We start from the raw sequence: 27556 nt of genomic DNA, 5'->3' as shown, positions 1-27556 counted from the left end.
ACATTAATACTGAGAACCGAAGGTCTGTTTTCTCCGGATCCATTCGAATATGAATTGAATTAAATCTTTATTATCCTTTGTTGTTTGTTCTCATTTGTTTTTGGCACCTCGCAGACGATACAATGCACATGCAGATTACTTAAGACCCGGGAAAATACAAACAGAACAATAAAGCAGTCAACAATTCTAAAAATAAATAAATAAATAATTGCTTCCTGATGGCTGTTTTTCTAATTCATTAAACGAGAGCATTGTGAGAGATCATTTATTATGATGAGATGTGTGCCCTACATTTCTATACCAGATCAAAATGATCATTTTTAAAGTTTTTTTTAACTTACTGATTGATTATGAAAGGACAGGCCGGTCACCATTTTACTTTATTGCGGTTTGGTTAGATTCATAGCCGAGCTCTTCATCATCACCATCGTTCTTCATAAACCCAACCAATGCCAAATCAGCAGCATATTCAAACAGAAGTTGTCATGAATTTCATTTTTATGAGCAGGGAATAAAACCGCAGATGAGCTCATTTCCCCGGCCAGAGGATCTGACCAAAACACTGTTTGATAAATCTCTAAACCAGAATAAAAGATTGCCATTAATGGCTAGTTTACAAGACGCTATTACAGAAAAAATTTGAGTAACGGAATTAAAATCTGAATTCAAATAATTAAACTCTAGCACAGATGTTGGGCAGTTGGCGATGTTTCATCCTCAAATCTCCTTTGTGTTCAGGACATGTTCTGGCCACGTGGGTTTAAAGTCTCAAGATTAAGCTGGATTGCGTCTGGGTTTTTTTCTGAAATCTTGTAAACGCTGTGGTTTGAGCGTTTTAGCCCCGCCTCCACCAGCTGCTAATCCAAAGATATGCTTTAACACATTCAAAACGTTTCTAATATATTTCTAATGCTGTTGAGTATATAAATTTATTTCAAATTCATTTCAAGAAACAACTGTACAGACAATAAACATGCATTTGAATGCATTTGTGCATTCTTAAAAACAATTTACAAAATGTGAACAAGAATACAAACACGCATACAAAAAAGTAAGAAAAAAAAAAATCAGCTGGACAATGCTCGTGTGATTCAGTTTCAGTGCTGATTGTACATATTTCAGTGCTTTAGTTCCTGTACAGAAACAGATGAACGTCACACGGTTCATGTGTCAGATTCTCCGAAGTTCGGGTTGGAGAATGCAGGCTGTTAACAGATTGTAGAAAAAGATTAAATGCAGAAAAATTTTGCAACTGGCACAAAACACATTGAACACACATTAAGCAGCTTTCTCTTATTCAGGTTAAAGTCGGCTAAAATGAGACGGCAAAGTCATCGATCACAAAACTTACCAAATCCATTTTCTTGTTTTCGTGTTTGAAGAAGCTGATATCTCCTGGCTTTACGCCCTTCACGCTAAAGACGTAGTACATGGCGGCCAGGATCAGCGCCGCGCACACGATCGCACCAATGACGGCCCCGGCGATCAGACCGGCGTCCGCTACGTCACAAACAACAGCTTGAGTTACAACTACACATGAACACACACACACGTGTGTCAGTAAAACAATTCAATTTATAAACTCACCTGGTGCCGAGTCGGTCGGGATGACGATCCCATTGTCATCGGTCACGTAATCTGAAGACAAGAAAACATGCTATTAGAAGCAGGTTCAGGCGACATGGAACGGGCTCTTAGTCGGGGTTAGGACTGGATGGGTTTTCAGGGTTTTTTTATTAGGTTTTAGATCCAGAGCCGTCTCTGCTGATCACTCACTGAACTTATAACGTAACTAATGAACTCGCGTCGGCTTGAACGCCGTTCAAGAGTCAAAGACGTGACAGAAGCGTGACAGAATGAAGGGAGCGTGAATGAGGTGAACGTACACTGCCGGTGTTGACACACGAAGCCTCTCTTCTGCACACAGAGGTTGTCGTTCCACTTGCCGTCGTGATACATCTCGACGCAGTCTTCTTTCAACCTTTCGCCATCGTGAACGGCTTCGTTGGGTTCTCCGGGAGCCCAGTTCGTGAAGCCCACAGCTGTCATATCCGTCCAGCCCCATCCATCTAGAATCACAATTGGCACACGGTCAGCGTATCTGATCTGAACTCACGTGAAAGCCCTGCAGGCGACGGATGACGAACAGACAGATCAACTGCGTACATGCGCGTTCTCTGGTAAGGCCGATCCAGACGTTGTGGTACTTGGTGTAATTGATGTTTCGGATGAACTCCACCTGGGCTCGACTGTGAATCGAGGCTAATTCGCCTCCGTTCACCTGTTGGCAGAAGTGCCTCGCCTCTGGCCAGGAGAAACCCTGTTTTCCATTATACACGAAGTAGCAGTAACGTCCGTACGGCCAAAACATCGGCAAACACTTCCCATCTCCGGGAGCCGGCGTGGACGGAGGCTTTTCTGTGGAGAGATTGAAGACAGACCATTGGTAACTGACATGAAACGCTTGACACTCGTCCGTTGGCTTTTGACCGCTTTACCTTTAGTGATTTTGCAGATGTAGGGCTTGGCGACGTTGCAGGCCGTGTCGTTCCAGGTGCCTTGAATGAAGAACGAGGGCGCGTGCATGCTGACGCACCCTTCTCCGTCGTGATTGGTCGGTTCCCCCGGGCCCCAGTACGTGAAGAAGACAGGCCAACCGTCAGACCATTTGTATGAATCGCTGCCAGGCTGCAGAAGAAGAACAACGACTTGAATTCCGTTCGACGTTTGTCATGCTCGTTAAACTCGGGCGGCGGTAATGAAGTACCATTCTGCGGAGTCCGATCCAGGCGTCCGTCTTGCCCTGCTGCACGGCTCCAGATATGAAGGCCTGGTCGTAGCTCATGTCCACACTGGCCAAGTTTCCTCCCTCCTTCACACAGGCCTGCTGAGCTTCTTCCCAGGTCTTGGGCTCTGAAACCAGCTTATAGCAGTTGCTGTACCAGGTGATGTATCCGGACGGACACGGGGTGCTGGTGGGCGGCGGCACGGGAATGCTGCTCGCTGCGGAAAACGCCCGGAAAATCGTCAAGAGTTAGAGTTAGGGTTCAGGGTCATCTTTTGAAATGCCAAACAATGCAGACTGAGAACTCGTAACATAAACTCTTATCATGCGATTCTTTGCCCTGTTTCCAGAGGCATATAACTAGATTTAAAGCGAAGACACAAGATGTAAGTACATTTCTTCATAGAGCACACCCATCCTCGCTCTTGGTTACATTTCTCGTCATTCCAGCGGCCCGTGACCAGGTGATTATGGGAGATTGAAGTACAGTGTTCCTGAAAGGAAGACATCAGAGATCAACATCACCTGCTCCTCTGCAGGTGCCATCAGCTAGCTGGCTTTAAAAAAACACTGTACAACACAACACAACAGTCATTTCTGACCTGGCCATCAACGTTGTTTGGCTCTTTTTCACCCCAGTTTGTGTACAAGACAGGACTGACTCCATCGCTCCACGCAAACTTCCCTTCATGCAGCGTATCAGACAAACCGATCCAAACGGGTAAAACCAGATCCCTGAGATAACTAGCCACAAAATCTGGAGAGAGGGTCAACATTTCACACACTAGGACAATATGATTTAATATTTCCTGAAGGACACATCATTTTCAAGGTGCTAAAAAATGAAGCGATCTCACAAAATAACGCTTGTATGGAGTTCAAAAAAAGAAAAGAAAAGTTCGTTAAGAAAAGATATAACAAACATACGTTCACCAAGCCGCCACAATAAAAAGAGGATTCAGAATTTTTGGCTCACCTTACGAACACTGTACTTAAAGTCGATGAACAACTCTATTAACCCTCTATGAGCAAAGGAGAAGATCTTATGAAGTACCGTTTTCATTCTGATCATCGATGACGGCGAGATCTCCTTTCTGCTGTCTGCACCAATCCCGCGCGTAGGACCAGTTCGCCTTGATCTCGGACTGATGATTGTGGTTTCCTTTGAATATGTAGCATTTGTTGCGGAATTTCATCCATCCTGGAACAACAAAAAAAATCAAAATCACAGGGAAAAATAAGATCACTGAACCTTCGCTAGATTAGCCTAAACAAACACTGACTGAACGCCTGTCCCTGACTCATCATGCACATCGCTTCATGTCTCGATTTATGTCAGCCGTACCTTCGGGGCAGTTTCCCTCCCACGATGCTGTCGGAGGCGGCGGCGTGTGGTCATTTCCTGGATATTTTTTACACACGTAACCAGCACTGGCACGTCCACAGTTCGCGTCATTCCATGAACCTGTCAAAAAAACAAAACATTCGAATTTAGACCACTTGGATCTCTGAATCCTAAAAACATCACATGTTAGTGTACAATAAATACACACAGCTACACTTGATAAATGCACAAACAACACAGAATGCGAAGTCTGTCCGGCACATTACATGGACTGTCTATCTGACTTGTGTATTTTTTCGTTAAGCACTGACTGATACACTGCATTTGGATTGTGAAGTTTTTTCTTTGGTCACTTTTTGTTGTACTGGTTCATAAATACTTTTTTTCTTATTTATTATGTGTTATATTTTGATATAATGCTGTAATAATGCTCTGACAAGCATCCGTTTGAATGGCAGTGTTATTATATGATGGAGATGATAGTGTATTGTTAGGATTTTCAAAAGCACATCAATTGAAACCCCCTAAAAAGAAATTAATTCGAACATTTAGTAAGTTCAGGATTCATAAGGCATGTTATTATATAAAGTACAGTAAAATGCACATTAATATAACAGGCTGGATCTAGTGTAAAATAATATGGATGCACCTGGATGTCTGTTCATCTGGACACACTGTTCTTCTCCGTTGGCATCATTGGGTTCTCCGGGACCCCAGTGCACATATGTGACTGGAGACAGATCGACCCACCTGAACAGAGAAACACCTCTATAGAACGGACTGTCATGCAGAAGAAACAAACACTACGAATATTCAAATGTTTGAAGGCTTACATATACTCTCCTCCCACTACACCAAACATTCTCATTCCGATCCAGGCCGCAGCCACCTGACCGGTGCCCACCTGGAAACATCACATAATCAGAATTTCACAATTTCATTCATCTTGTGCTGTGCTGCGAGGATCCATATAATTTGTGAAGAATTCAAGCCGCTGCTAAAAAAAACAAAAATCACTGGTCGAACATTCAACAAAAACAGACACGCAGAGCTTTCGTACCAGGCTGACCACGAAAGACTGCTCGGCTTCATCAGCGATAGACGCCAACATAGATTTCTCTTCGTAACACCGCACGAGGGCCGTGTGAAAGTCCACGATATCTGTGTCATTATAGTAATAACAGATGCCATTGTTCTTCCTCCAGCCAGGGTTCGAGCCGCACTCAGGGGCTGAAGAAAAAAATCATTAATAAACAAACACCTCCACTCCATAAACTAATTCTGAGTCCTCATACACAAACTGTTTTTGCTGTTTGCTCCAGATTTTGAAAAGCAATAGTGTTACATTTCCTACGTCTTAGCATTTTCCAAACATAAACTCAGAGACAGGGCATGAAAAATTTCACAGGTCATAACAGATTCCATCGGTACCTGGTACAGGGGACGGAGGCTCCGGTGGTATAATGGGTTTCTTTCCTTTAGCAATCATGCAAATCCAGTCCTGGTGGGCGTCACAGTTCAGGTCATTCCACCAGGATGTCCCGTTTTCAGTGGTCACCATCTCCACACAGTTTTCTCGGCCATTGTGATTATTCGGTTCACCGTTGCCCCAGTTTGTGTGACTGACAGGCGTCCCGTCGCTCCAGTGGTAACCTTAGAGAAGAGAGGTTGGGAACAGTTCGGCTACAAAGGAATCTCGTAAGTGAAACATCAGTGAGCAAACGAACCTCCCTCCACCGGGTTGACGCTCAGTCCGATCCACTTGGTCTTTCCCTTCGAATAGCCGGACAGGAAAATTTCCTCCTCGGGATTATGGATGCTGACCAGATCGGCGCCGCGAGCGAGACAGTCTTCTCTAGCGCCCTGCCAGCTCTTCTTTTGGGAATAGTCCACAGTGAACAGCTGTGAAAGCACCAACACAAACACATCAACAAGACGACAATTAACACAGAACATGTACTTTAATAATCACCATGCTTACATGTACTCATGAAAAAGGCTTGTCCTGGGCTTTTGCAGACAGCAGCACTTTGAAACATCTTGCAAGATTACGAGAATGCTGTTTCACAAAACCACCGGGTTTTTGTGGTTTATGCGGTCGTGTAAATGCATGAGAGCATTCAGATGTATGTTTACCGGAATTTGTTTTTAACCGTGTGTGCGTGTATAAATACACTTATACATACGCAAATGCTTTACCGATTTCAAAGAGTGAACCTTTATCTTGATGAAATACAAGTTTCCTTCACCTACTGACAGACGATGTCAACGAAGGCATTGAGGTTCAAACTAACCCGTACTGTACATTAAAGACAAATAGCAATAAATAATGCTGAACATTAATGTTGAATCTGTCTTTCCTTTAACATTATACACCAGCTTATTTTAAGGCAATTACACGCTTGGCCTACAGCAAACTAAAATCGACTTGTGTTTACATGAACCAAAAATCTAGGTGGTAATCTCACCAGTCTCACCAGTCCCTGAGTCACAACTCAGCTCAAGAATCTCATTCTAGAATGATCTCGTTCCTCACTGATACAATGAAAAAGTGCACCGATTTTGTCTTTTCACCGCATACAGTTACTTTGAGAAGAGCAATATTGAGGTTTAAACAGAATTTTTTTTGACAGGCCATTCGTGTTGTTATAACTACACCTGGTACCCTTATGAAAAAAAATTAACCATGGTTTTACTACAAATAAAACCAAAAAAACTATGGTTAATGGAGCGTAGCGTTAGTTCTTGCAGGTCACGTTAGTCAAGCTCGCATCAGTTGACACTCAGCTGACCCACGTCTACCGACAGGAATGCGACGCCAATCATAATTCCCTTTATAAGGTCCTTTCGGTCATTATTCAGCAGCTATCGCTTTGCTCAGAAGCATGGTTAATTTTCGTAAGGGTATTTGTGGCGGTTTTTAACTAGAGGAGTGAGCTAGAAGACATGACTTTTCCCATATGGACAGAAAAACTTTTCTTTTGTTCAGTCTGGATGAATTCCCTCTGTTAATTCAAGAGTTTTTTTAATGATAGGCAATGGAGCGGCATGTTGACACGCGTGTGGTGTGCATGTAAGCGCAGTCAGTGGAAGGCATAGACTAGATCACCCTGTAGCAGTTTCTGAAGTGAGGCTGTCCGCCCCATCCGCTCTCACATCCAATCGCCGGAGGCAGCGTCGGAGCTCGAGTAGGCGGAGAGATGCCGTTACGAGGAGCTTCGCACACAAACGGAAATGATTCTTCACACTGTTTGTTATTCCAGAATCCTGCCAGCGGGCTGGTCGTCATAGTGACACAGGACCCAGCGAGGTTATCTAGAGATACAAGGAAATCTGATTGGTTTATGAACGATGATGTCATTCATCCTGCAGTTCTAAACAGTGCTCTGGTGTAATGTCTAGGACAGAAGGATTTGCAGTGTGAACTGCTGAATTACTTGGCTCGTTGCGGCCCCAGTTGGTGTAAGTTATTAAAGCGTCGTTGTCCCAGTAATAGTCGACACCCGCGTCCCCTCCTCTCGCCCGCAACCCGATCCACCAGTCGCCAGAGTATCGGCTCATCAGTGCTGTAAAATGAGCCTGTTCGTACCTGCAGATGGCAACAGCAGCTCAGTAAGCAGAGCTACACGAGCACAGAAGCAGATTATGACTATAAACAGGAACACAGAAAGTTTAGAAACTCACAGGTCCAAGATATGCAGCAGAGTGCTGTTCTGACTCTCACAGAACGCTTTGGCTTCCTCACGACTTTTAGCAGCTTCTTCAAACCAATAGCAAGAATACTCAAACACATCCCAGCCCTGCAGAACACACACATACACATGGTTAGTGTGACAGGGTTATGGTCACTCTCGGCCTCCATGAGAGTGCATGACTGACCTGAGGACAGCCGTAGATGGTGGGCTGGATGGAGGGCAGAGGATAGTGACCTTTGGGCGTTTTACAGATGTAGGTGTTTAACTCCGTGCAGGTGACATCGTTCCATCGGCCCGACTGAGACGCAAAGCACTGAGATGACATTCATGCTCCTGTGTTTAATACATTAGGCTCTTGAGCCTTGTACCTCATAAGTACCTGATGGAACAGCTCCACACAGTCCTCGTCGAAGCCCAGGTGGTTGTTGGGCTCTCCGGGAGCCCAGTATGTGAACGTGACCTCATGATGATCCGACCACGAGAACAACCCCGAGAAGCCCAGATCGTTCAGACCGATCCACACGTCACTGGTGGCTGTTCGACCGGACAAATAGGAGATGTTGTGAGAAGAGCGCATATGGCCGTCATGCGTGTGGAGTCTTTACACACACTCACACACGTGCAGTCGACCATGTTCGCCCAAGCGTCTCCTATGACCGCTTGTGCAAAATGTTAAAACCAAAGCAAATGAAAAGGATATAACTGCAATTTCACTCATGATTCAAGCTTGTTTGTACCTAAAATGAGCTAGTAAACGCAAACACGTACCCTGGTAAAGGTAACTCTCCAGCCAGTTCTGTTCTGTCATGGACATGATCGACACCAGGTCGGCTCCCACCTGCCTGCAGGCCGTCCGTGCGTTATGCCACGTCTTCTTCTCTCCAAATGGCTTATAGCAGAACTCTCCAAACTCGTACCAGTCTGGACCAGGACACCTCAGCTCTGAAGAGACATCCCGTTCAGACCGAGCAGCCTTTCCACTAATGAATGATGTTGTGACTAGTAAGAAAATCGTGTCTCACCTCCATCGGTGAAGTGGTACGACACAGTGTAGGCCCCATTAAACCTGCAACACATCACAGCATATTTTGCTCTACAGCCGATTTTTTACCCACCAGGTATTTTTAGAGAAGACTGGAGGCTTACTGTCTGGATACGATGCCATTTTTGGTGGATCCGCTGTAAAAGTTCTGACCCTCAGCTTTGAGAAGAGTGCAGTCTCCTCCAATGTCATTGAGAACCACTCCAGCGTGAATCGCAGCGGCACAGATATTAGAGTCCTGAAACAAATGACAGTCATGTATCATAAGGAAGAAACATACGGCTGATGCTCATACTAGATTGAAGCAGTCGGGTTATAATTGATCAGACCCGTACCCCGCGATACATGTCTGTCCCGTACACAGAGTACGGCTCCGTGGCACAACCAGCGGGACAGTGAACCCTGGAACAAACAAGAACCCAAAGCAAAATGCTTTTAAAAATGACGTACATCCAAAAAACTTGTTTCCATAACATGTATAAGATACAGGATTTCTGGTCAGAACATTTAAACAAGTGGTTGTTTAACCACAGCACTGCACCTTCTGTACGTCCAGGTTTATTATCGCTCAGATTGTTCTAATCGAAGGTTTTAAATAATAGAGACGTAAAAGACATACAAGCAGCACTGAACGACAAACCACTGCCACCAATAACTGTACATTAAGACTTAACCAGGGTTTCAGATATCCAAAAATTCAGTATTTACGTCATTCTGTCTACAGAGTGGTCCAGCTTGGGTTTTGCACTGCAAGTCACAGCATCTGAAAAACAGCCGAAAAAAAAAACAGAACGGAGGTGAGACTGGGATAAATTATAGTTCTATTTCAATTTTCAAGATGATCCAAAAATAAAATAAAAAATAGTTGATTCTTCTGAATCAAGCTTCTGTTGGACTCACAGTCTGGTAAGCAGCCCAAAATGTCCAGTCGCAGTCCTGCTTGACCGTTCCACTCCAGCGGCAGAACGCGAACGTACTGCGCCGAGATCGGCGTCCCGAACAAGCGCGTCTCTGGAGTCGTCTTGTCCACAGAACCCGGATACTCCTGTGACAGAACCACCATCAGAACCCCCTAGACTCAACATATCTGATCTTCTCACAGATGCTCCTCCTGTGAGGTTTTCTTCATTAAATCAGCTCCAAAAATCTACGAGTAGTCTGCGTGTGCATGGGTGTGTTTACCCCTCCGTCGCTGCTGTAGTCTTTCCAGGACAGGCCGTCTGTGCTGGTCTGGACCTTAAACTTAGTAACCCAGTGATCCGATGATGGGCAGCCCTGAATGACGACCCCTGTGATCTTCTTCAGCTGACCCACGTTCACCTGAATCCAGGAGTTTGCTGAAATGTCAGGCAGAAGACGCAAAGGATTTTGTTTTTTTCTTCAAATACCTGAACAATATTATGGGTGATTTTGTGGCTCGTTCAAATATTAAGCAAACAGACCAGAAGCGGAGGGCATCCAGCACGAGTTCCCGTTCAGTCGAGCTTTATCTGGACCTTTCCCACCAAGAGACGATGATGCAGAGAGCATTGAATTAGTGATGTTTCCGTCCTCCACACCCAACCCTCTCACACACACTGAAAATAAAATAAACTCATCAAAGAATGTGTAACACACTGAATACAGGAACATTTACTGACCCTATTTTGTGTGTTTTTGTAGTAGAAGTTCTTCTTCCTCTCGAGGTATTTCTCTTGATTCACCTAAACCTCTTTACAGCAGAGCATAATCTCGAGCACCGGTATGATTTTCCGAACACATCTTGTCATTCAAGACTTTTTCCCAGAGGTTTGCATCATTCCTTTTAATGCATAATCACGTTTCCAGTAAAACCGTCCCTTACCGTTCTGCTCGCAGCTGAAAACCACCTCCAGGTATTTGGACACGGTCGGGCAGGGATCAGTATCGGCGTGTGCGAAAAGGAAACAGAACTCTCTGTTATCGCAGTTCTTCCTGGCTAAAGGCAGCGTGCCCTCGACGGTGCACACACCTGAAAAGGTTCATTCAGCAAATCAGGTTCATCCTGCATGAACACTTCAAACGTTCTCGTTTACACTCTTAATGCTGTGGTTTACCAGAGGCTCCATCTCCAAACGGACAGATACTTTCACTGCGGCGCCCGTAAAAAGCTGACTGGATGTTGATGACGCTGTTCTGGGGGCAATGAAGGACCAAGCTGGAGTCCTGACATGTGTATGTTGTGTAGAAACCTAGAGTACAACACAAGAACAAACTCAGCAAGGCTCACAAGCCTCAAGACTCGAGAGGTTTTCTGGCACATGAGAAACAGAAGCCAAACGTACCGTCGTGCGGCGGAGGAGGCTCTGGTGTATTCCCTGAAAAAGGGGAAAGGCGTTTTTTCTAAACGTTAATCCGTCACTAAATATTATTTCTGAGCATACGAAAGGGGCAGCAGAACATACCGCGACGCTTGCAGATATATCCTCTCTTGTTGTCACAGTCATCGTCGTTCCACCCTCCAGAGTTGATTAAAATGGACAGGCAGTCTTCACCATAATAATCATCAGGGTTTCCTTTAACAGTAAATGAAAGGGCGCGGATTATCTTCTCCACTAAACTTGATTTTCACTCCTTTAACAAAAAGCCTAAAAGGTGCTTTATCATCTCAAATCTTTCACAGCATCACCTGTAGCCCAGTTTATATAGCGGAACGGAGAACCATCTGTCCACGTCCAGCCTCCCTCGGTGATGGAGTCGTGCGCACCCATCCACAGAGAAACTCCCGTCGGAGCAGACTGGATTTGAGCTGTCAGGTGAACAAGAGTTGTGTCAAAGTCAGAAACGAGCATAAATGGATCTGGAAAATCTTGAGAGTCTATTCAGAAAGTGGCATGAATACTAACATTGGATGAAACCTTGTTCAAATGGCTCAGTGATGCTGACGAGATCTCCACCCTGATTCAAACAATCTGCGCGAGCTTCGGCCCACTTTCTCATGGACAGAGTATTAAACAGGTAGCAGTAATCATTAAACGGGTCAGCAACCCAGGAGCCGCACTTCGCATTCCAGCCTGACAGAAGAAGCGGTTGAAATAAATTCAAGAGCTCGGGTACAGACGTGCAGAACAAGCAGACACTTACAGTCCGATACAGATGTGTACCATAAGACACAAAATGTGTGAATGTCTCAGTGTTTGGTGTGTATAGAGAGTGCGTCACCAAATGGTACCTGGACCAGATGTTGGGGGAGGCGGTGGCCCTTGACCTTTTGCTGGGAAAAAAACAAAACAAAAAAAAACATCAATATCACACCAATGGAAAGATGGACTGAAATGAATTTGATGGCTTTAAAGTAAGAAAAGAAAAGACTTTAAAACAAAAAGACTACTGTCACTAACTGGTGTATAAACAATAAAACCGATTACATAAAAGACTGATCAAACAGGAAAACTTCAGAATTTCCCCACCTTTCTGGCAGATAAAGGGGTAAGTGTATGTGCAGGGCAGGTCGTTGAATTTTCCTGTGTCTTGGTGCTCAGTCCCGCGAATGTGAACGCAGTCTTCGTTATTCTGCCAGTCATCTGGCTGGTTAGGCTCCCAGGGCAGGAAGTCCTACGGAAGTACGCGAGAACAGACAACGATCGTTAAATACTTGACACGGAACAACATAAAGCTTTAAATAACTGGATGCAGAACTGCTGCTGGTTCTTCAGGGAGAGAACCCAAAATATCGCTCATCACTGGAAGTTTTCAAATGCATTCATTCATTCGTTTGATGACGTTTAATGGTCGATCACTCACTGCTTGAGTTCCATCGGTCCATACGTACGTTCCCTCTCTGTTGATGTCATTCAGACCGACCCAGGAAGATCTGCTCATGTGGGCTGAGAGATCGGAGCCAAAAACAAAACACGTCATATACGACGACATTTGAACCTTTGGCAATTTTCTGTATTTCTATATAAATATGACCTTCTTGTAGCCTTTGAGTTAGGGTTAGGGTTAGGGTAACCCAAAACATTTACATATTACATGATTTTTATTTTTGTTGCGAGCAAAATGATCCAGGAGTAAATATCTTTGATGAAGAACCTGTCTTCTATCGCACCTGTCAGAAAACTGACGGTTTCCTGGTCGTGGATGCTGACCAGGTGTCCGTTTTGAGCCACACAGTAATTTTCTGCATCCTGCCAGTTCTTCACCATTTCGGTCTCAAAGTGATAGCAGTAATCACCAAAGAGCAGATAGCCTTCATCACAGTGTGAGTCTGCAGAAAAAACATTCAGAGAACCATGCATCATAGTAAAAACACAACACTGACACTTAGTATTAACTCAGCTATTTTCACGTTCGGTTTGTCAGTTCAGTCCAATGTGAAAAAAGCAAAAAAACATGTTGGACGGGATGAATGAAAATGCAAAATCTCTCTCTAAAACTAGATGGCTTCTTCCTATGCTATTCACTGTTGGTTTGCAAAGTAGCCTGTTCATGAACACCAACAAGTCGTCGTTTTATGTCACAGCAGCAGCTCTGGCCATGTGACTAAAATCATGAATCTTACTGGTTGGCCAGTTTCTTTTTCAGTGTGATGGAAAAGAGATTAGAACACTTCTCTGTAAAACTGACATCGTTTCAAAGTTTGTGTCAGTCTGAAAATAAGCATTAACAACCGTTCATTCGGATTAAATGACAGTGTGGGACTTTTTGTAGTCTTACCTGGAGCTGTTGTGGGCTTCACATTCTGTCCTCCAGACATCTTGCAAATATATCCGAGGTTTTTAAAGCAGTTGGTGGTTTCCCATTTTCCAGCATAGTTTCCTGTTATGAGAGAAAAAAAATTTGAGCTCAATCTTTTAAGGCTGACACTGTGTCTCTCTCTGCACTGAGTAACTCAATCGAGAATCTTACCGGTGTAAATCTGGCCACAGTCCCACAGGTTTGCTGAGTTCTGAGGAAAATCTGGGCTCCAGTTTGAAAACTCAATTGCAGTTTTGTCCACCCACCGAAATGTCCCATCTTGGTCTTTATCTGTGTTATAATTCAGAAAGACAACACCATGATGAGCGCTGGAACCAAATGGATTGTTCACATTCAGATAACTGATGCAGATTAATTCCAAAATAATTACGATCAGAGACCATCTTATGAACGTTATGAACAGCAGCGACATTATTTATCCTCCATCTGCTTTTCTGTTTCTAACTAGAGATGATGCCAGTGCCAGATTGGATCTAACCTCTTACAAAGATTTCAGATGACAGTGAAGAGATGACTTTTAAATGTTTTTTTTTCTACAATGGTAGCATTCAAAGAGCTTCATTTGGATAAGGGTTATGGTCAATTTTACAACAGTAAAATGTTGTGCTCTATGCTTCACTCACCTGAAATGCCAATCCACAGATCAGGTACATCTACCAGGTGAAAATCAGGCAACTGTGCATTAATGAAGAACTGCTCCTCTTCACTAGAGATGAAAACAAACATGGAATGTGAGCGTGTATGTGACCCATTACAATCCAAACAAATCCTGCTTAAGCTTGAGCGCTCATTCTCACTTTTTGATGGTCACTAGGTTTGCGCCCATTTCAAAGCACTTGTCCTGAGCCAGATACCAGCTGGTCAGGAGATTCACGTTACTGACCATCCAGTAACAGTTTCCTGAGAAACTCAACCATCCGGACGGACAAATGGCTGGAGTGACAGAAACAGAAGAGCATATCACTGAACCAAGAAGAATCGTGCAAAATATTTTATCTCGGTGCACAAATACGAAAGAAATGCCAGCAGATCTTACTATTCAAAGCTTTCTTGCACATGTAAGGTCGCTCATAACGGCAGGCGTGTGTTCTCCATTTCCCATATTCCTCTCCTGACTCTTTTATCATAGCAGTACACACACCGTTGGCTTTGTCACTGGGTTCCACAGAGAGAGTTTGAGTTGCTAACATGCAGGTCAACACTTAAATGCTTCATTTTAGTTTTATATAGTAAAAAACACTTTCTCCGAGTTATGGTTTTCAGAAGACCATAGTACTACAACTAGTTTGGCAGCGGTCTTACGTGAGATCAGGCTGTCCCGCCGGCCAGTTTGTGTACGTGGATGTACTGGCATCAGACCAGGTAAAAGTCGTGGCATTTGGTTGTATTTGACAGGATAAAGTTGTGCATTTCTGTGAAAAGAAAGGAAGAAAGCCTGTTTGAGCTGGGATTATTTAACATGTGACAAAATGTGCGTCCTTGGCCTGGTAGTCTGTTTAGATTTCACAAAAACAATTGGTCACGCTCTTCATTGTCTTTGGTGTTGAACAGATGATTCAGCATATTTCATTGCTGTGAATGAAATCAAGTGATGATTCTCACCATTGTAGAAAAGCCAATCCAGAGGTCAAAGGCGGACTGGTCCAGACGGCTTGTGACGTACTGCTCCTCCTCGGAAGATGTGATTGACACCAAGTCTCCGCCCTCTCTGATACAGTCGCTGCGAGCGGCCGCCCAGCTCTTCCGAAGGCTCGCCTTTCGCTTGTAGCAGTTTGAGCCGTAGAGCTGCCAGCCGTTTGCCGTGTCACAGACTGGAGCTGGGTTAGCTAGAGAAAGACAGGGGCAAATATGTCATACACATGGCGCAGGTAAATATGTATGTGGGTGATACATGGAGGTAATAAGTACATTATACGTACGGTTTGCTCGTTTACAAATATACTGCCGTCCGACCGCGCAGTTTTCATCGTTCCATCTGCCTTCATTGGCTCCCAGAACCTGCCCACAATCCTCATTGTCTGCCCAGTTGTCCGGCTGACCCGGCTTCCAATACCTGCAATTCACAGGAACGGTGGGAACGTTCAGCGTGTGCTCCTCACTTTATCATTCATCTACAGACATACCTTGGTGATCAGCGTGGAGAAATGCATCTTTACAAACAGGATAATTTCTCAGATGGACTTACAAAATAGAAAGCACGCATTCCTCAACAGCACCATCTTTCATTTGCATAATGTAGAGCTGCACATTTAATACCGTAAGAAAATCGGTAGCAAGGAACTACAACTAAGAGTGAATTTGTCACTCACGACAGGTAGGGGTAGTAAACAGTCCCATCGCTCCATTCCCAGTTTCCCTCGGACGCCACGTCATTCAGCCCGATCCAGAAGATGGAGGTGCTGATCTGCGTCCGGACCCACATCTGAACAGAACAGAGACAGAAGGGCATGTCTGATGTTAGCTGTCAATGTGATCTGTTTCTCATCGTTACTGCTGTGGTGTGCGTCTCACCCGCTCTTGAATGTTCTGGATGCTCATCAGATTACTGCCTTTACTGACACAATCCTCCAGGGCGCTGTGCCATGACTTCTTGTCAGAGGAGAAGAAGTAACATCTGTCATTATACGGCCGCCAGCCCTCCTCACACTGACTGAGGCCTTCGATTAAAAAAAAAAGAGCGCTTATTGTTTCTCATATTAATCAGAAACCACATGAGAGAAACAGCATTACAATTCACAAGCTTTTCCACGGGATCACTGCATGTACAGCTAGAACCTGGGTGATAAATTCATTAAACCGTTCGTCTAAGACAAATTGGGTTTTATTATATTCTGCTAACAACAAACACAGCGAAAAAGACTGCTTGCAGAAGACAAAAAACTCCATCATAAAAATGCCTCGTGACTAAGATGTAAAGCCTAAACATGAGTGTCATACGCACTGCTAATGTTTTACTGGTCATTATGTACGTGTCATAAACAATTATATGGTTCGAATCAGCTCCTGTAGAAGAATCATCATTTTATCCATTTACCTCGATTGTAAAGTCTACAAGTCAAATGACTGTAGTAAAGACATGGAGCACAAATACGGCACATGTTTGTTTCCCACTGCTTTTCAATACTACCACCATTAGTTCATGCTTAAAATGCCTACTTCATAGGGTTAAATTATTATTTAATGTTTACTGCTAAATGTTACATGGATTTTAAAATAGTATTCACAAGTCTCTACGTTTAGGAAAATGGCCAACCATCTCATGATATATTTATTTGTTTGATTATCAACATTGTCAGAAGGTTAAATACATCTTTCCTCTTGTATTTAAAAGGGAAAATAATAATAATAATAATAAATAAATAAATAATAATAACTGTAATATAATTGTAAATAATTTAGCAATTTTGTTAAACACTTTTTTTTTTCTTTTAATTTCAGCATTGGTATATAAGTGTAAGTCTCTATGATTCTGACAGAACCGAATTACACAACAAGCGACTTTGAGATTCTGGATGAAACTGCCAGGGAGAAACATTCACAGTGAACGATGAATGAACTTCTACAAAGTAGCTCTTTTATTAAATATGTTATTCTAGTACATTTACTATGAAAACGAGTGAACTTACCAGAATGAATGAAGCCAATGAGTGTGAAGGCAAACAAAAACATTATAAAAAGTAATGTTTTTTTAGTCTGTAACTTGAAACAGCATTACATTGGTTTATTTTCCTGTCATTCCTTCTGTATGTCCACACGCCTGTCCTCTAATCATCTGCACATCATCACACACCAAAGGCTCTTTTTACCCTCATCAGAGTCCAAAGATTAAGCTGTAAAACATACATGATCATCTGATGCTGTGACACCTTAAAGTCCAACACATTCGTTTTACATCAAATTCAACACAAAAGCATGTGACATGTCATTATGTTCTGAAGAATATGTTTACAAAACAGTATATCTGCATGCATTTTACATTGTTGAACAGTTGAATACATTTACTGGGCAAAACACACTGTAAGAGTGACATTATTTAAACAAAGTTTAATTTTCCTATGACAATAGCTTGACTGACTTGACATTTTTACCAAAAACATTGCAGTCTGCACATATTATGTAATTAAAATTTTTTCAAATGTTTCAGATAAAAAAATGTCCAGAGACAGAAGATTTTCCATTATCATTGAATCTCTGACTTGACCCATTGGCTGGTTTCTTAGTAAACAGATGGCCTCTGTTCTGAGAGCATCACAGAACTGAGCAATGAAACGGAGCGATTATGAACAAAGTTGTTATATCAGATCATTTGATTGACACAAATGATTTATTTCAAAGCACCTGAGAGGAACCAGAAGCCTGAAGACACCGACTGTCCTCTGTCAGAAGTCAAGCACTTTATACAATGCGGGTTGTGTCAAAGCAGCTTTACAGTGTTAAACAAGAAAATAGTTTGTCAATAATGCAATAGAAAAATAACAGTCAGTCAATTTTTCAATTCATTGTTGATTCAGAGATGTTACCGTCCAGCTCAGCTCAGTTCTCCTTAAATAGTGTCTGTGGAAACAAGTCGACAATGATGCCAAAAAGTGTCTCCAGCTATGCGAGGCGACAGTGGCGAGGAGCCCAAACTCCACTGGTGAAGTAATGGACAAGTAAAGGAAGTAAAGGAATCTACTGTGTGAGAATTGAATAGTAAATCCAAACCCCTGTACAGAAAAGACCCACAGTCCTCAGTTAGACCTGGAGAAACGTCTGTTAACCAGTGTTGGGGTAACGCATTACAAGTAATGTGAGTTACGTAATCAAATTATTGTTTTCAAGTAACTAGTAAAGTAACACATTACTTTTTCATTTACAAGAGTTACTTTGTACGTGAGTTTCTTTTTCAAATAAGTAACGCCAGTTACTTTGTTTTCCTATTTATTGACTGACAAGTCTCCTGTCCCAATGTTGAGAGAAATCTGGAGTAATTGCAGATGAGTCGTGTGCAGTGTGTAAACATGATGTTACTGCAGTTCTAGACTAAAAGTGAACATGCATTAATTCTTTCACACACAAAATAACTATTCCTCAAAATGAATAAAAACAAAGAAATGCAAACTCAGAATATGAAGCAAACCTACAATTATTAAATGTTAAATAACACAAATATCCTTTATGTATTTAATTCTATTTTATTAACCAGTGTCTTCAATCATACTAATAAGCCAAAAATAGCTCTAGATTAAGTAACATTTGCACTTCATTTTTGAAGAGTGCTGAACGTCCTTTTCCTACAGTTCTATTGTACAGACAAGAATTTACTTTTCCTTCAGCCTGAGGCTTATTCATTTCACTCTTTGGTATGAAAGGGCTTTGACATTTGCTAAAAATAGAACTTTTTAATATCAAAAATAAACAAGCAAGCCCTGCCCCGATAAAAAGTAACGCAAAAGTAATGTAATGCATTACTTTCCACAAAAAGTAACTAAGTAACTTAGTACATTTTTTAACGAGTAAGGCAGTATTATAATACATTACTCTTAAAAGTAACTTTCCCCAACACTGCTGTCAACAGTTTAAACCGTTGTTTTTCCATGTAGACAGATTTTTTTTTACCCTAACATAAAGTGCAGAACACAGAGCACAAATGTTCATGCTGATGACAGTATCTCATCAAGATGTAGAATTAAAATACAAGAAAGTCTCTGTACACATTTTCTTTTGTCATTCTAATAAAATTTAAATTTCAAAGTCCAAAGAGGTTTTCTCAAAACCCTTACGACAGCACATATTTTAGGACAATATATTTTGAATAAAATCTTTTACCTTTGTGTTACAGTTTAACCTTTTTTTTATAGCTGCCAAAATGACAGTAAACAATAAAAATGTTGCAAATACACAAGTAAAATACAAATTACTCAATGTTGTCCATTAAACTGCACACAAGGGAATTATGGGTGATGTTAGATAACGTGTTTACTGCAGCAGGGCAGACTGTTGTAACGTATAAAATTCCATTCACATTCAAACAAACGGAAATCTCATGAAATGTACTACTAACCCCATTTCTTCCAAATCCAGGGTTTTAAAAACAGAGAAAACAGAAAAGGAAACTTTGCTTTGTTCTTTTATTTTGTTGTTATAAAAGGTAAAAAAAAAAAAAAATGCACAAAAGAAAAAACTAAAGGAAATAAATAAACAGATATTAAGCAAAAACACAAAAATGTATACATTGGTGAATAGAAGAGTCATTGTTCAGACAGGTCACTTTTGTTTGAGATAAATATCTATCAAATATGCTGCATTTAAATCAGCAGGTACAGAAATGCAGCCACAAGTAATAATTGACATGTCATTCTGTCCTCCTTTGGACAGACTAAAGCTGCACAAATATTAAATAAATCACTATATGAATAACATATTATAGTTGTTTCACCTGACTGAATGCTATCATCTGTGACAGAAATATAATGTAAAACACATTTCAACAATATCAACATTTCAACAGCAGATCTCAAATGTAAGCAGATGTTTCTAACGTCACTCTGGACACGCTGGAGTCCAACCAATAGTTACTGAATAAAATCAACAATATGAACTGTTTGCCAACTATAAGAAAAAAAAGATGCATTACATAAAATAAATATTTTATATTCAGAAATCAAAGTCATTTTTAAAATAAAACTCAAGTCACATTGGAAAAAGAAAACACAAATCTCAACGTATTCCCTCACTGTTTAACAGATTTGCTTCAAAATGTAATTTACATACTAATTATAGTAATATTTATATCTCACTTTTAACCAAATCAAGTAAAAAAAATAAGAAAAAAAAAAAGTGAATGCAATATAACCAAGCCAGAAAAGCATTACATTTGTAATACACAACAGCAACATATGAAAGCATCTCTGAGCTTCTCTTAGCTTGCCGTTCAAATTCATGTATGGCAGTGAAAAGCACAACCTTTATCACGTATCATCACTCTAGACCGACATAAAACCAGTCTAGATCTCACCCAGGGTTCCATTAAGACAGTCTTACTGAAGTCATAAATGAGACGTCACTATCGCGACTCCGTTAGTGCTCAAGAATCTCTTATGTTGTCCGGATCACGTCTGTGATTGTACGCACGCAAAACAAATAGCCGGCTACAGAACAATCTCTTTATGATCATTCTTTGTGTCCTGAAGTCACAAAATTGTGGTTTTTAACCTTGTGCATTTATAAGTGTCTGATGTCATTCTGCCTTTTAAACACAGGAACGCTTTACTGAACTCACGTCATGGATGTTCGGGGACTGAACTTCACTTCTGATTTCTGAACACTATAATCTAGTTTACTGACGGTTTCTTATTGTCTAAGAGAGAAATTACTTTCAGCAGTTCAGGCAGCAGAAATCAGCACAAACATCATGTGATCTCACAGCTAGGAAAAAAAACAACACTTTCAACTAACACAAAATCAAAGCAAAAACGCATGAAGTTCTCTTGTCATGTAGTACACAGGAGTTGATTCAATAAATAAATAAATAGACACCAGATTTCAGAGCCACATTACAGCTGAATGCAGGTGTTTGGTGTGTATTGAGACTGAAGCGTTAGTGTTGCAGTGTGTCATACTATGACAATGTGGCTACATACAGTCAGCGACATTATTGGAGCCCTGGCCGACATCTCGTATCTGACTGATGTGAGTGGAACAGACGGCGACACCGGCACCGGCCCGACAGTGAGACACAGAGCCAACCAGCTCCCATCTGGTGCGAAAACACACACACACACACACACACACACACACACACACACACAAAGTAATTCAATCTGAATAAAATCATAACCAAACTTCTTCAGAAACTATCCACCTTTATGCCTCACCTGTTCATCCGGGGCTCGAAGGCCTCCACCGTATTCAGGTAGATGTTTCCATTGTGCCCCCCCACTGCAAAGACACGCCCCATCACTGTGGCAACACCGACTCCGCCCCTGGGTGTGGTCAACTCCGCCACATACTCCCAGCGGTTTGTCCTGGGGTCGAACCGTTCCACTGAGCTCAGTGGAGAATTATCGTCAAACCCACCTTCAGACAAACACACGACACATGATGCTCACAGGTATCAGCCTATCAGAGTCCGTCTTACTGGTAAGGTAAAATTATGAGAATGAACAAATTCTGATCTTTACCAACAACATAGAGGCATCCGTTGAGTTCACTGACACCGTTTCCAGCGCGCCGCTGCCCCATTTCTCGCACATCTGTCCATTTGTTCAGATGAGGGTCGAACCGCTCCACGCTGGACAGTGATGCAACGCCATCATTTCCTCCGACCGCGTACACGTAGCCCTGACGAACACATCAAAGCAACCCAATCAAAGCCCTGACACTCCTGAACAGAGGGAATAAAAGTCATTTGCTCTCTCAAAATAACTGAATAGAATAAAACAAAGCATGTCCACGCTTGTTTCCACTGTGTTTACACATTGTTAGTTGTAACGAAAGGATTCACCAGTGTGTAGAACACAGTTTATTCTCTGATTTCTTATTTCTACCTCAGGATGATTCATTATATCTGCTTAACTGAAGTTGAGGGAAAGTTGTTTTTTCTTCAAAAAACAATTTCTTTACGACTGAAGAAAGACAGACATAAACATCGTGGATGACAAGGGGGTGAGTGCATTATATGTGAATATTTGTTTTGGAAGTGGACATCTCCTTTAAGTAGATTCTGGCTAACTTAAACACCTCTGATCGGTCACTGAGTTTGGCACTCAACAGACACGCCTGTGATTGGCTGTAACGCCCAACACTGTTCTAAACGAAACCTTCACAGATCGCTCACACACAAATGTACGGAAGTGTTTGAAAGCACGGTCTATCAGCTGTTATAACTGCGAGTGAAAATGACTGGCTTATTGTCTTGATAAGTTTAACTTTTAACATTATTGCCATATTCAAGATATTCCCTGATTTTGTATATCATCAGCAAAGTGCGGTGATGTTGCTAATATCTGATGTACAATCACGTGTAAGAGTCTCATGATGAGGTTCCCTTGCGGTGGGCCTTTCGTACCCCAAGCGCCACAGAACCGACGCCGCCTCTGGGCGTGTTCATAGAGGCAACGGCGCTCCAGCGGTCCGACTCGATGTCGTAACGCTCCACGTCACTGAAGCAGGAGTTATCATCCAGACCACCGATAGCGTAGATGGGACCGCCGAGAGCAGCCAACGCAATCCCCCTCCTAATCCAAGATAAAACACAGGAGAATATCTCATTCTGTCTGCATATTCAGCTTTGTCACCTGTTTCAATGCGTACAGCGTGTTTATTTTCCCTACCCTAACCCTTCAATGAGAAAGACATTATAACTATAAATATGAATTAAATAAAAACCAATTACAGCTGTCAATTTGAAGAAAAGTATTAATGCAGAACATTAGGTCACTGAAACCTTGCTATATTTCATACCGTTTTGTGTTCATGGACGCTTTCATCATCCATTTGTTGGTATGTGGATCAAACATCTCCATGTTCCCGAGGTGCTCATTGCCATCGTGGCCTCCAACAGCATAAACTTTACCTGTAAATTGATGAATGTGAATTTGTATTCTTATTTACTGTACTGAAGCATTCAATTAAAAATAATTCAGTAATACTGAAATCAAAACATGTAGCTTTTATTACAGCAGAAAACAGTGATCAACAATCCTGATTGCAAATTTGGGAAGGCAGCAGGTGTGCGTTGTGTTTTTAAATGCCGCTTATAAACGACCCAAATCCACAGCGCTTGCAGAGATGGGGTTCATATTAAAAAAAAGGGAAATGGACTCTCGAGCTGAAGAGAAAAAAAGTAACTTTAAAACATTTTAAGTTAAAATGTTTTTTAATCCTTCTCTAATTCTCTGGAGATTGTCATTTTATTTGCTGTTCATATCTCTTTCTCACCTGCTACTGAAATCACTCCCACGTGTCTGCGTCTGCTGTTCATTTCAGGCCCGAAGAACCAGCTATTTTTACTGATGGAGTAACACTCGATACTACGGAACGGGTCACCGGAACCACCCCGTCCCCCAACGCAGAACAAAACACCTATTGAAGGAAAAGGGAAAAGCTCTCAGTTAAACATGGTGCTTTGAGTACAGTTGTGAGATGTTTAGATCGCAAATGACAGAAAAAAAACTTAAAGGGGTTATCGGATGCAAAGTTCACTTTTACATGTTGTTTGAACATTAATGTGTGTTGTCAGTGTATGTACAAATCTACCCTATAATGATAAAAATCCATGCAGGGTTTTTTAATTAATCTGTAAAAATAATATCCCCTTTTTCAAATCAAGCCGTTCTCAGATGCCTGTCGTTGTGGCGTCACACCAACTTAGGCTGCTCCCACGATAGTTGACTGACATGAGCGTTTTACATCAGATCAGCTGTAACAGTCCGACCTCCATTGTTTTGATGCTGGAGCAGGGATGTAAGTTAGACAAGAATATCTCCGATTGAGTGATTGAGGTGTTGTGTTGCTGGATGTAATAATGAACATAGTGGTTGTCATTTACTCCCGACACCTGAGCCGCTGAAGATGCAGTGGATAACATTTGTTTGAGAAGGGAATGCGGCTCCTGATCTACATATATCCATCTGTGTTCACGCAAATCATTCGTGATCCAGCTTCACTTACAGAAGAAGTGAGTATAAGTTTGCAATCGCCTTTCCTAATAAAGTGCTAGTTAGCAAGTTTAGCGGCTAAACGCGGCTAAAGTAAACAGGCTTGTCTTTCCACAGAGAGAAGAGAGGGGCGGGGCGAGCAGAGCTCATTTGCATTTAAAGCAGCCACGACCAGAATGAGATGATTTTTACTGAGCTGATTTTGACAAGGTAAAAAGGGTGTCGTTTTACACAACCATTGAGAATTTTTAACTAAAGTATATTATAGACTTTTCATTTAGACCCTAAAGAATCATATCAACTTGTGGAAAATGGGCATCCGATGACCCCTTTAAGTACACAGGTGTGAAAAAAGAAGCACGGAAGGCTGTATTCCTGACCTGCGGTGTGTTTTCGGGGAGTCGTACGGATAGAATACTCAAAGTCAGGAACGCTTTTGTTACTAAGGTGCAAATGATAATTCCGAGCTTCATCCAAAAGGTCTCTGCAGTTCAAATTGGCCTTGATCATCTCCTCTTTGGCAACAGTGGCTGTGAGGAAATCCACCGGCAGCAGAGGAAGACGCACCTGTGTGAGAAAAGCCCATCAGAACTGCCTTTTAATACATTTGCTAACAACAAAACCTTAAAAGGATCCAAGACCGTTTCCAAAATGCAGTGCTGGATCTGTACAGTGCCCTGTACACTAGCTGGTCACAAACTGAACCTGGACCAGGTCCAGCCATACTTAGACTTTTGTTGGACTTCATGGCCAATGGGTGTTGGGGTCTAGTGGTTGTGCACTGACACAGGCGAATTTCCTCACATAAGAGGTCACTTAAACGTGCTTGTAAAAAAGATCCCCAACAAACCTCCCATCCCGGCCCACAGCAGCTAACCTGAGACATGATCTGATCCAGCCAGACGTCGTGGTGCTTCGGATTGGCTTTCAGCCATTTGACTGCGGCGTTGTACACTTGAGTCTCAGACTGAATGTTCAGGTCACTGGAGGCCAGCAGCGTTTTCAGGTGCTGTGGTGAAACGCAGATGAAATCCTCACACTCCACCACTTCGCTGAAATGCTCGCACGCGTAACGGTCGGCCATGTCCATCAGGTCCACCCTGTTGTGACTCTCTGCAAACGTGCGAACGGCCAGACAGTTGGAGGGGTGAAAATGAGCTTTCATGTACTCGCAACAGGCACGGGCGATCAACTCCACCTGCAGGATGCAGGCCGCGTACAGCAACGGCTGAACGTTATCCACCGTTAGCGTCAGTCGCGAGGAGTATGCGAAACCCACAAGGTCCTGGATGGCGTCGGCGTCGAAATCTCGTATCTCAATTAAATCCTGTTTGGCCTCGGCCATATCTGAGAGGAACATGGCACGAAAGTATGGAACAACGCAGGCCAGAACTAGTTTGTGGCATGGTATGAGTCTGTTTCCAACCTTGAGTGCAAAACAAAAGGGAGAAAACAAGAATTAGAATCTAACAGACACATGAAAGAACAACCTACTGCGTGACTGCATTCATTCTGACGTCACCCCAGACACGGACCACGGCGGTGTCAGATACCTTCAGAGTGACGTCGCAGAGTTCTCCGTTCTCATAGAACTGTCTGAGGGAGTTGTGGAAATCCTTCCAGGCCTCTTTGGCCTCAAACACGAACGAACCGTCCGCGTCGCCCTCGCTATTAGATGGCTGCGACGAGCGTTTCTGCTGTTTCCCATGTTCCAGCACCATGTCTCACTCACACACGCCAACACCTGCACATAAAGACATGTTTTCAAGTTTATGGCCGGGTAAAATTCTAGACAAACTGGGTTTAGCACAGTTAAAGACACAGCAGACAGAGTCCTCTACTCTCCAAGAGAATAAAATTCATCACAAATGAGAAGACGATTAAATCCCATGATTGACATGCTGTTCGTTGTCACTGTTAAACAGCTCTTGTGAATGGACTCTGTGTCTGCACACACGGCCCTGCGCGCACACACACACACACACACACACACACAGATCATCTTTGTTCAAGAGTCACAGTGCAGTTATTCTTTATACTGAGAAACAGACTCTTTTAACACTGTGACTCAACTAGATCATAACAATAGCAATCATAAACATGTTCACCTGAACATCAACTGCTCACATGACATGAAAATGACCGTCAAAAACATTTCAAGCACAATAAAGATTTTATGTCGTCTTTTTATAGTTTGAAAGCTGGGAATGGATCATATATAACAAACCACTTCATCCCTTCCAAAAAGGCTACACAGAGAGATATACAGATAAATATTTGAAATAAACGAGATAATGATGTCATTACATCCCATGTTATCAGTTAATGAACCTTTTTATGTTGGTTTTATCATATTAGTAACCACTTAAAAGTTGTTTGTCAATTTTCGTGAATACGATGCATTAAAGACCTATTCTTTTTAACAGTGTTTTTCTTCTGAACGATAAATTCTGTGTAATTGTTTAAACAACCAAAACACGACAGCATGAGCTGAAACGTCAACACAACAAACGCGGCGGACTCAAGTGCAGGAAATATCAGAGATTAATCTTACTGACGGCTCGATATTAAACCAAATAAACCAAAATTAAATTACATGTGTGAATTTGATGTTTTGTCGATGTTTTACCGCATTTCCAACAGCAGCACTTCCACTATGGATGGACCGACGGCACTTCCGTGTTCTGACGCGCTATGAACTCTGGGCTTTGTAGTCCAAACTACAGAAACGCTTTGACTGTCTCACGTGTTCTCCAAGCAGGAGATTTGCTGTTTGCATTCAGGATAAGAGATCAAAACAGAGCCGTCAAATGCGTGGACCAACTAAAGGATGAACCATTTCTACAAGCCCTTACATTTACTCATTTTTCTAATTCCAAGACAAAAGAACAGTAAAAATTAACATAAGCTGCCCTGTGACAATAAACAGCCAAATGCTGACAGTATGTTACAGGACATATGTATTGCCATACAGTTAATTAATAAATATATATATTTACCATACGCTGTAGTTTTATTTCACAAAAATGATATATATCACAAATTGAACTGGTGTTATACCACTAGACCCCAGCACCAGTATATATTTAATCTTTGTCAATGAAAATATGATAAAAGATTAAAATGACAAATAATAGCAAAATACATTATGAGACTCAAATGTAATAAACAGTGCTTTCATTTTTTCAGGTACAGTGAGTCTATTTAACAGTAGCATTCAAGAAACAGAATAATCAAATGTAATCAAATGTTGAATATACACTGAAACTTAATTAAGCAGCAACTTATTTAAACAAGAGCAATGAGTAATTTTCTCTCTTTCTTTTAAGA

At 42.0% G+C, this 27556-nt stretch overlaps 2 protein-coding genes across 3 annotated transcripts; both read right to left on the bottom strand.

Moving 5' to 3' along the window:
• Window positions 1-910: 910 nt before the first annotated feature.
• Window positions 911-17376, bottom strand: LOC127162115 (macrophage mannose receptor 1). The gene is made up of 50 exons (XM_051104913.1): window positions 17213-17376; window positions 16098-16243; window positions 15896-16008; window positions 15506-15639; window positions 15189-15412; window positions 14889-14998; window positions 14623-14741; window positions 14384-14519; window positions 14210-14292; window positions 13737-13856; window positions 13545-13646; window positions 12937-13095; window positions 12630-12712; window positions 12296-12440; window positions 12058-12099; window positions 11732-11899; window positions 11515-11634; window positions 11291-11401; window positions 11171-11203; window positions 10943-11077; window positions 10711-10857; window positions 10310-10444; window positions 10050-10204; window positions 9768-9912; window positions 9576-9630; window positions 9203-9269; window positions 8972-9105; window positions 8848-8891; window positions 8594-8767; window positions 8205-8359; window positions 8010-8123; window positions 7815-7930; window positions 7568-7719; window positions 7240-7445; window positions 5858-6032; window positions 5562-5783; window positions 5191-5360; window positions 4964-5034; window positions 4780-4880; window positions 4131-4250; window positions 3840-3986; window positions 3388-3542; window positions 3180-3279; window positions 2768-3003; window positions 2499-2688; window positions 2167-2418; window positions 1887-2069; window positions 1588-1638; window positions 1352-1500; window positions 911-1205 (listed from the first exon to the last, which is right to left on the bottom strand). The coding sequence occupies exons 1-50, from the start codon at window positions 17253-17255 to the stop codon at window positions 1164-1166; spliced, it is 6489 nt and encodes a 2162-aa protein (XP_050960870.1). The 5' UTR covers window positions 17256-17376; the 3' UTR covers window positions 911-1163.
• A 2301-nt stretch (window positions 17377-19677) lies between these two features.
• klhl8 (kelch-like family member 8) lies at window positions 19678-26925 on the bottom strand. Of its 2 annotated transcripts, none has more exons than XM_051104897.1 (10): window positions 26823-26925; window positions 25780-25970; window positions 25104-25652; window positions 24607-24793; window positions 23508-23651; window positions 23031-23142; window positions 22636-22804; window positions 21749-21908; window positions 21443-21644; window positions 19678-21324 (listed from the first exon to the last, which is right to left on the bottom strand). In XM_051104897.1, the coding sequence occupies exons 2-10, from the start codon at window positions 25945-25947 to the stop codon at window positions 21201-21203; spliced, it is 1815 nt and encodes a 604-aa protein (XP_050960854.1). In that variant the 5' UTR covers window positions 25948-25970; window positions 26823-26925; the 3' UTR covers window positions 19678-21200. The 2 variants fall into 2 exon arrangements, with proteins under 2 accessions (XP_050960854.1, XP_050960855.1); XM_051104898.1 differs by having other exon boundaries at window positions 26856-26921.
• Window positions 26926-27556: the final 631 nt, after the last annotated feature.

The sequence above is a fragment of the Labeo rohita genome, unplaced genomic scaffold (genome assembly GCF_022985175.1).
Source record: "Labeo rohita strain BAU-BD-2019 unplaced genomic scaffold, IGBB_LRoh.1.0 scaffold_84, whole genome shotgun sequence".
In the NCBI taxonomy this organism is placed as follows: Eukaryota; Metazoa; Chordata; class Actinopteri; order Cypriniformes; family Cyprinidae; genus Labeo; species Labeo rohita.
Note: the sequence above shows the minus strand (reverse complement) of the source record. Positions and strands in the feature narration are given on the sequence as shown.

What these genes read in the sequence shown, in the direction of transcription:
- LOC127162115 (XM_051104913.1), bottom strand. Translation starts at nt 17,255, where the DNA reads ATGTTTTTGTTTGCCTTCACACTCATTGGCTTCATTCATTCTG. An exon ending in GGACCGATGGAACTCAAGCA is followed by an intron (nt 12,441 to 12,629) that starts GTGAGTGATCGA and finishes GTACTTCCGTAG; the next exon opens with GACTTCCTGCCCTGGGAGCC. An exon ending in CTGGATGCCCTCCGCTTCTG is followed by an intron (nt 10,205 to 10,309) that starts GTCTGTTTGCTT and finishes CTGACATTTCAG; the next exon opens with CAAACTCCTGGATTCAGGTG.
- klhl8 (XM_051104897.1), bottom strand. Translation starts at nt 25,947, where the DNA reads ATGGTGCTGGAACATGGGAAACAGCAGAAACGCTCGTCGCAGCCATCT. An exon ending in TCTGCGACGTCACTCTGAAG is followed by an intron (nt 25,653 to 25,779) that starts GTATCTGACACC and finishes TTTGCACTCAAG; the next exon opens with GTTGGAAACAGACTCATACC. An exon ending in GCGTCCATGAACACAAAACG is followed by an intron (nt 22,805 to 23,030) that starts GTATGAAATATA and finishes ATCTTGGATTAG; the next exon opens with GAGGGGGATTGCGTTGGCTG.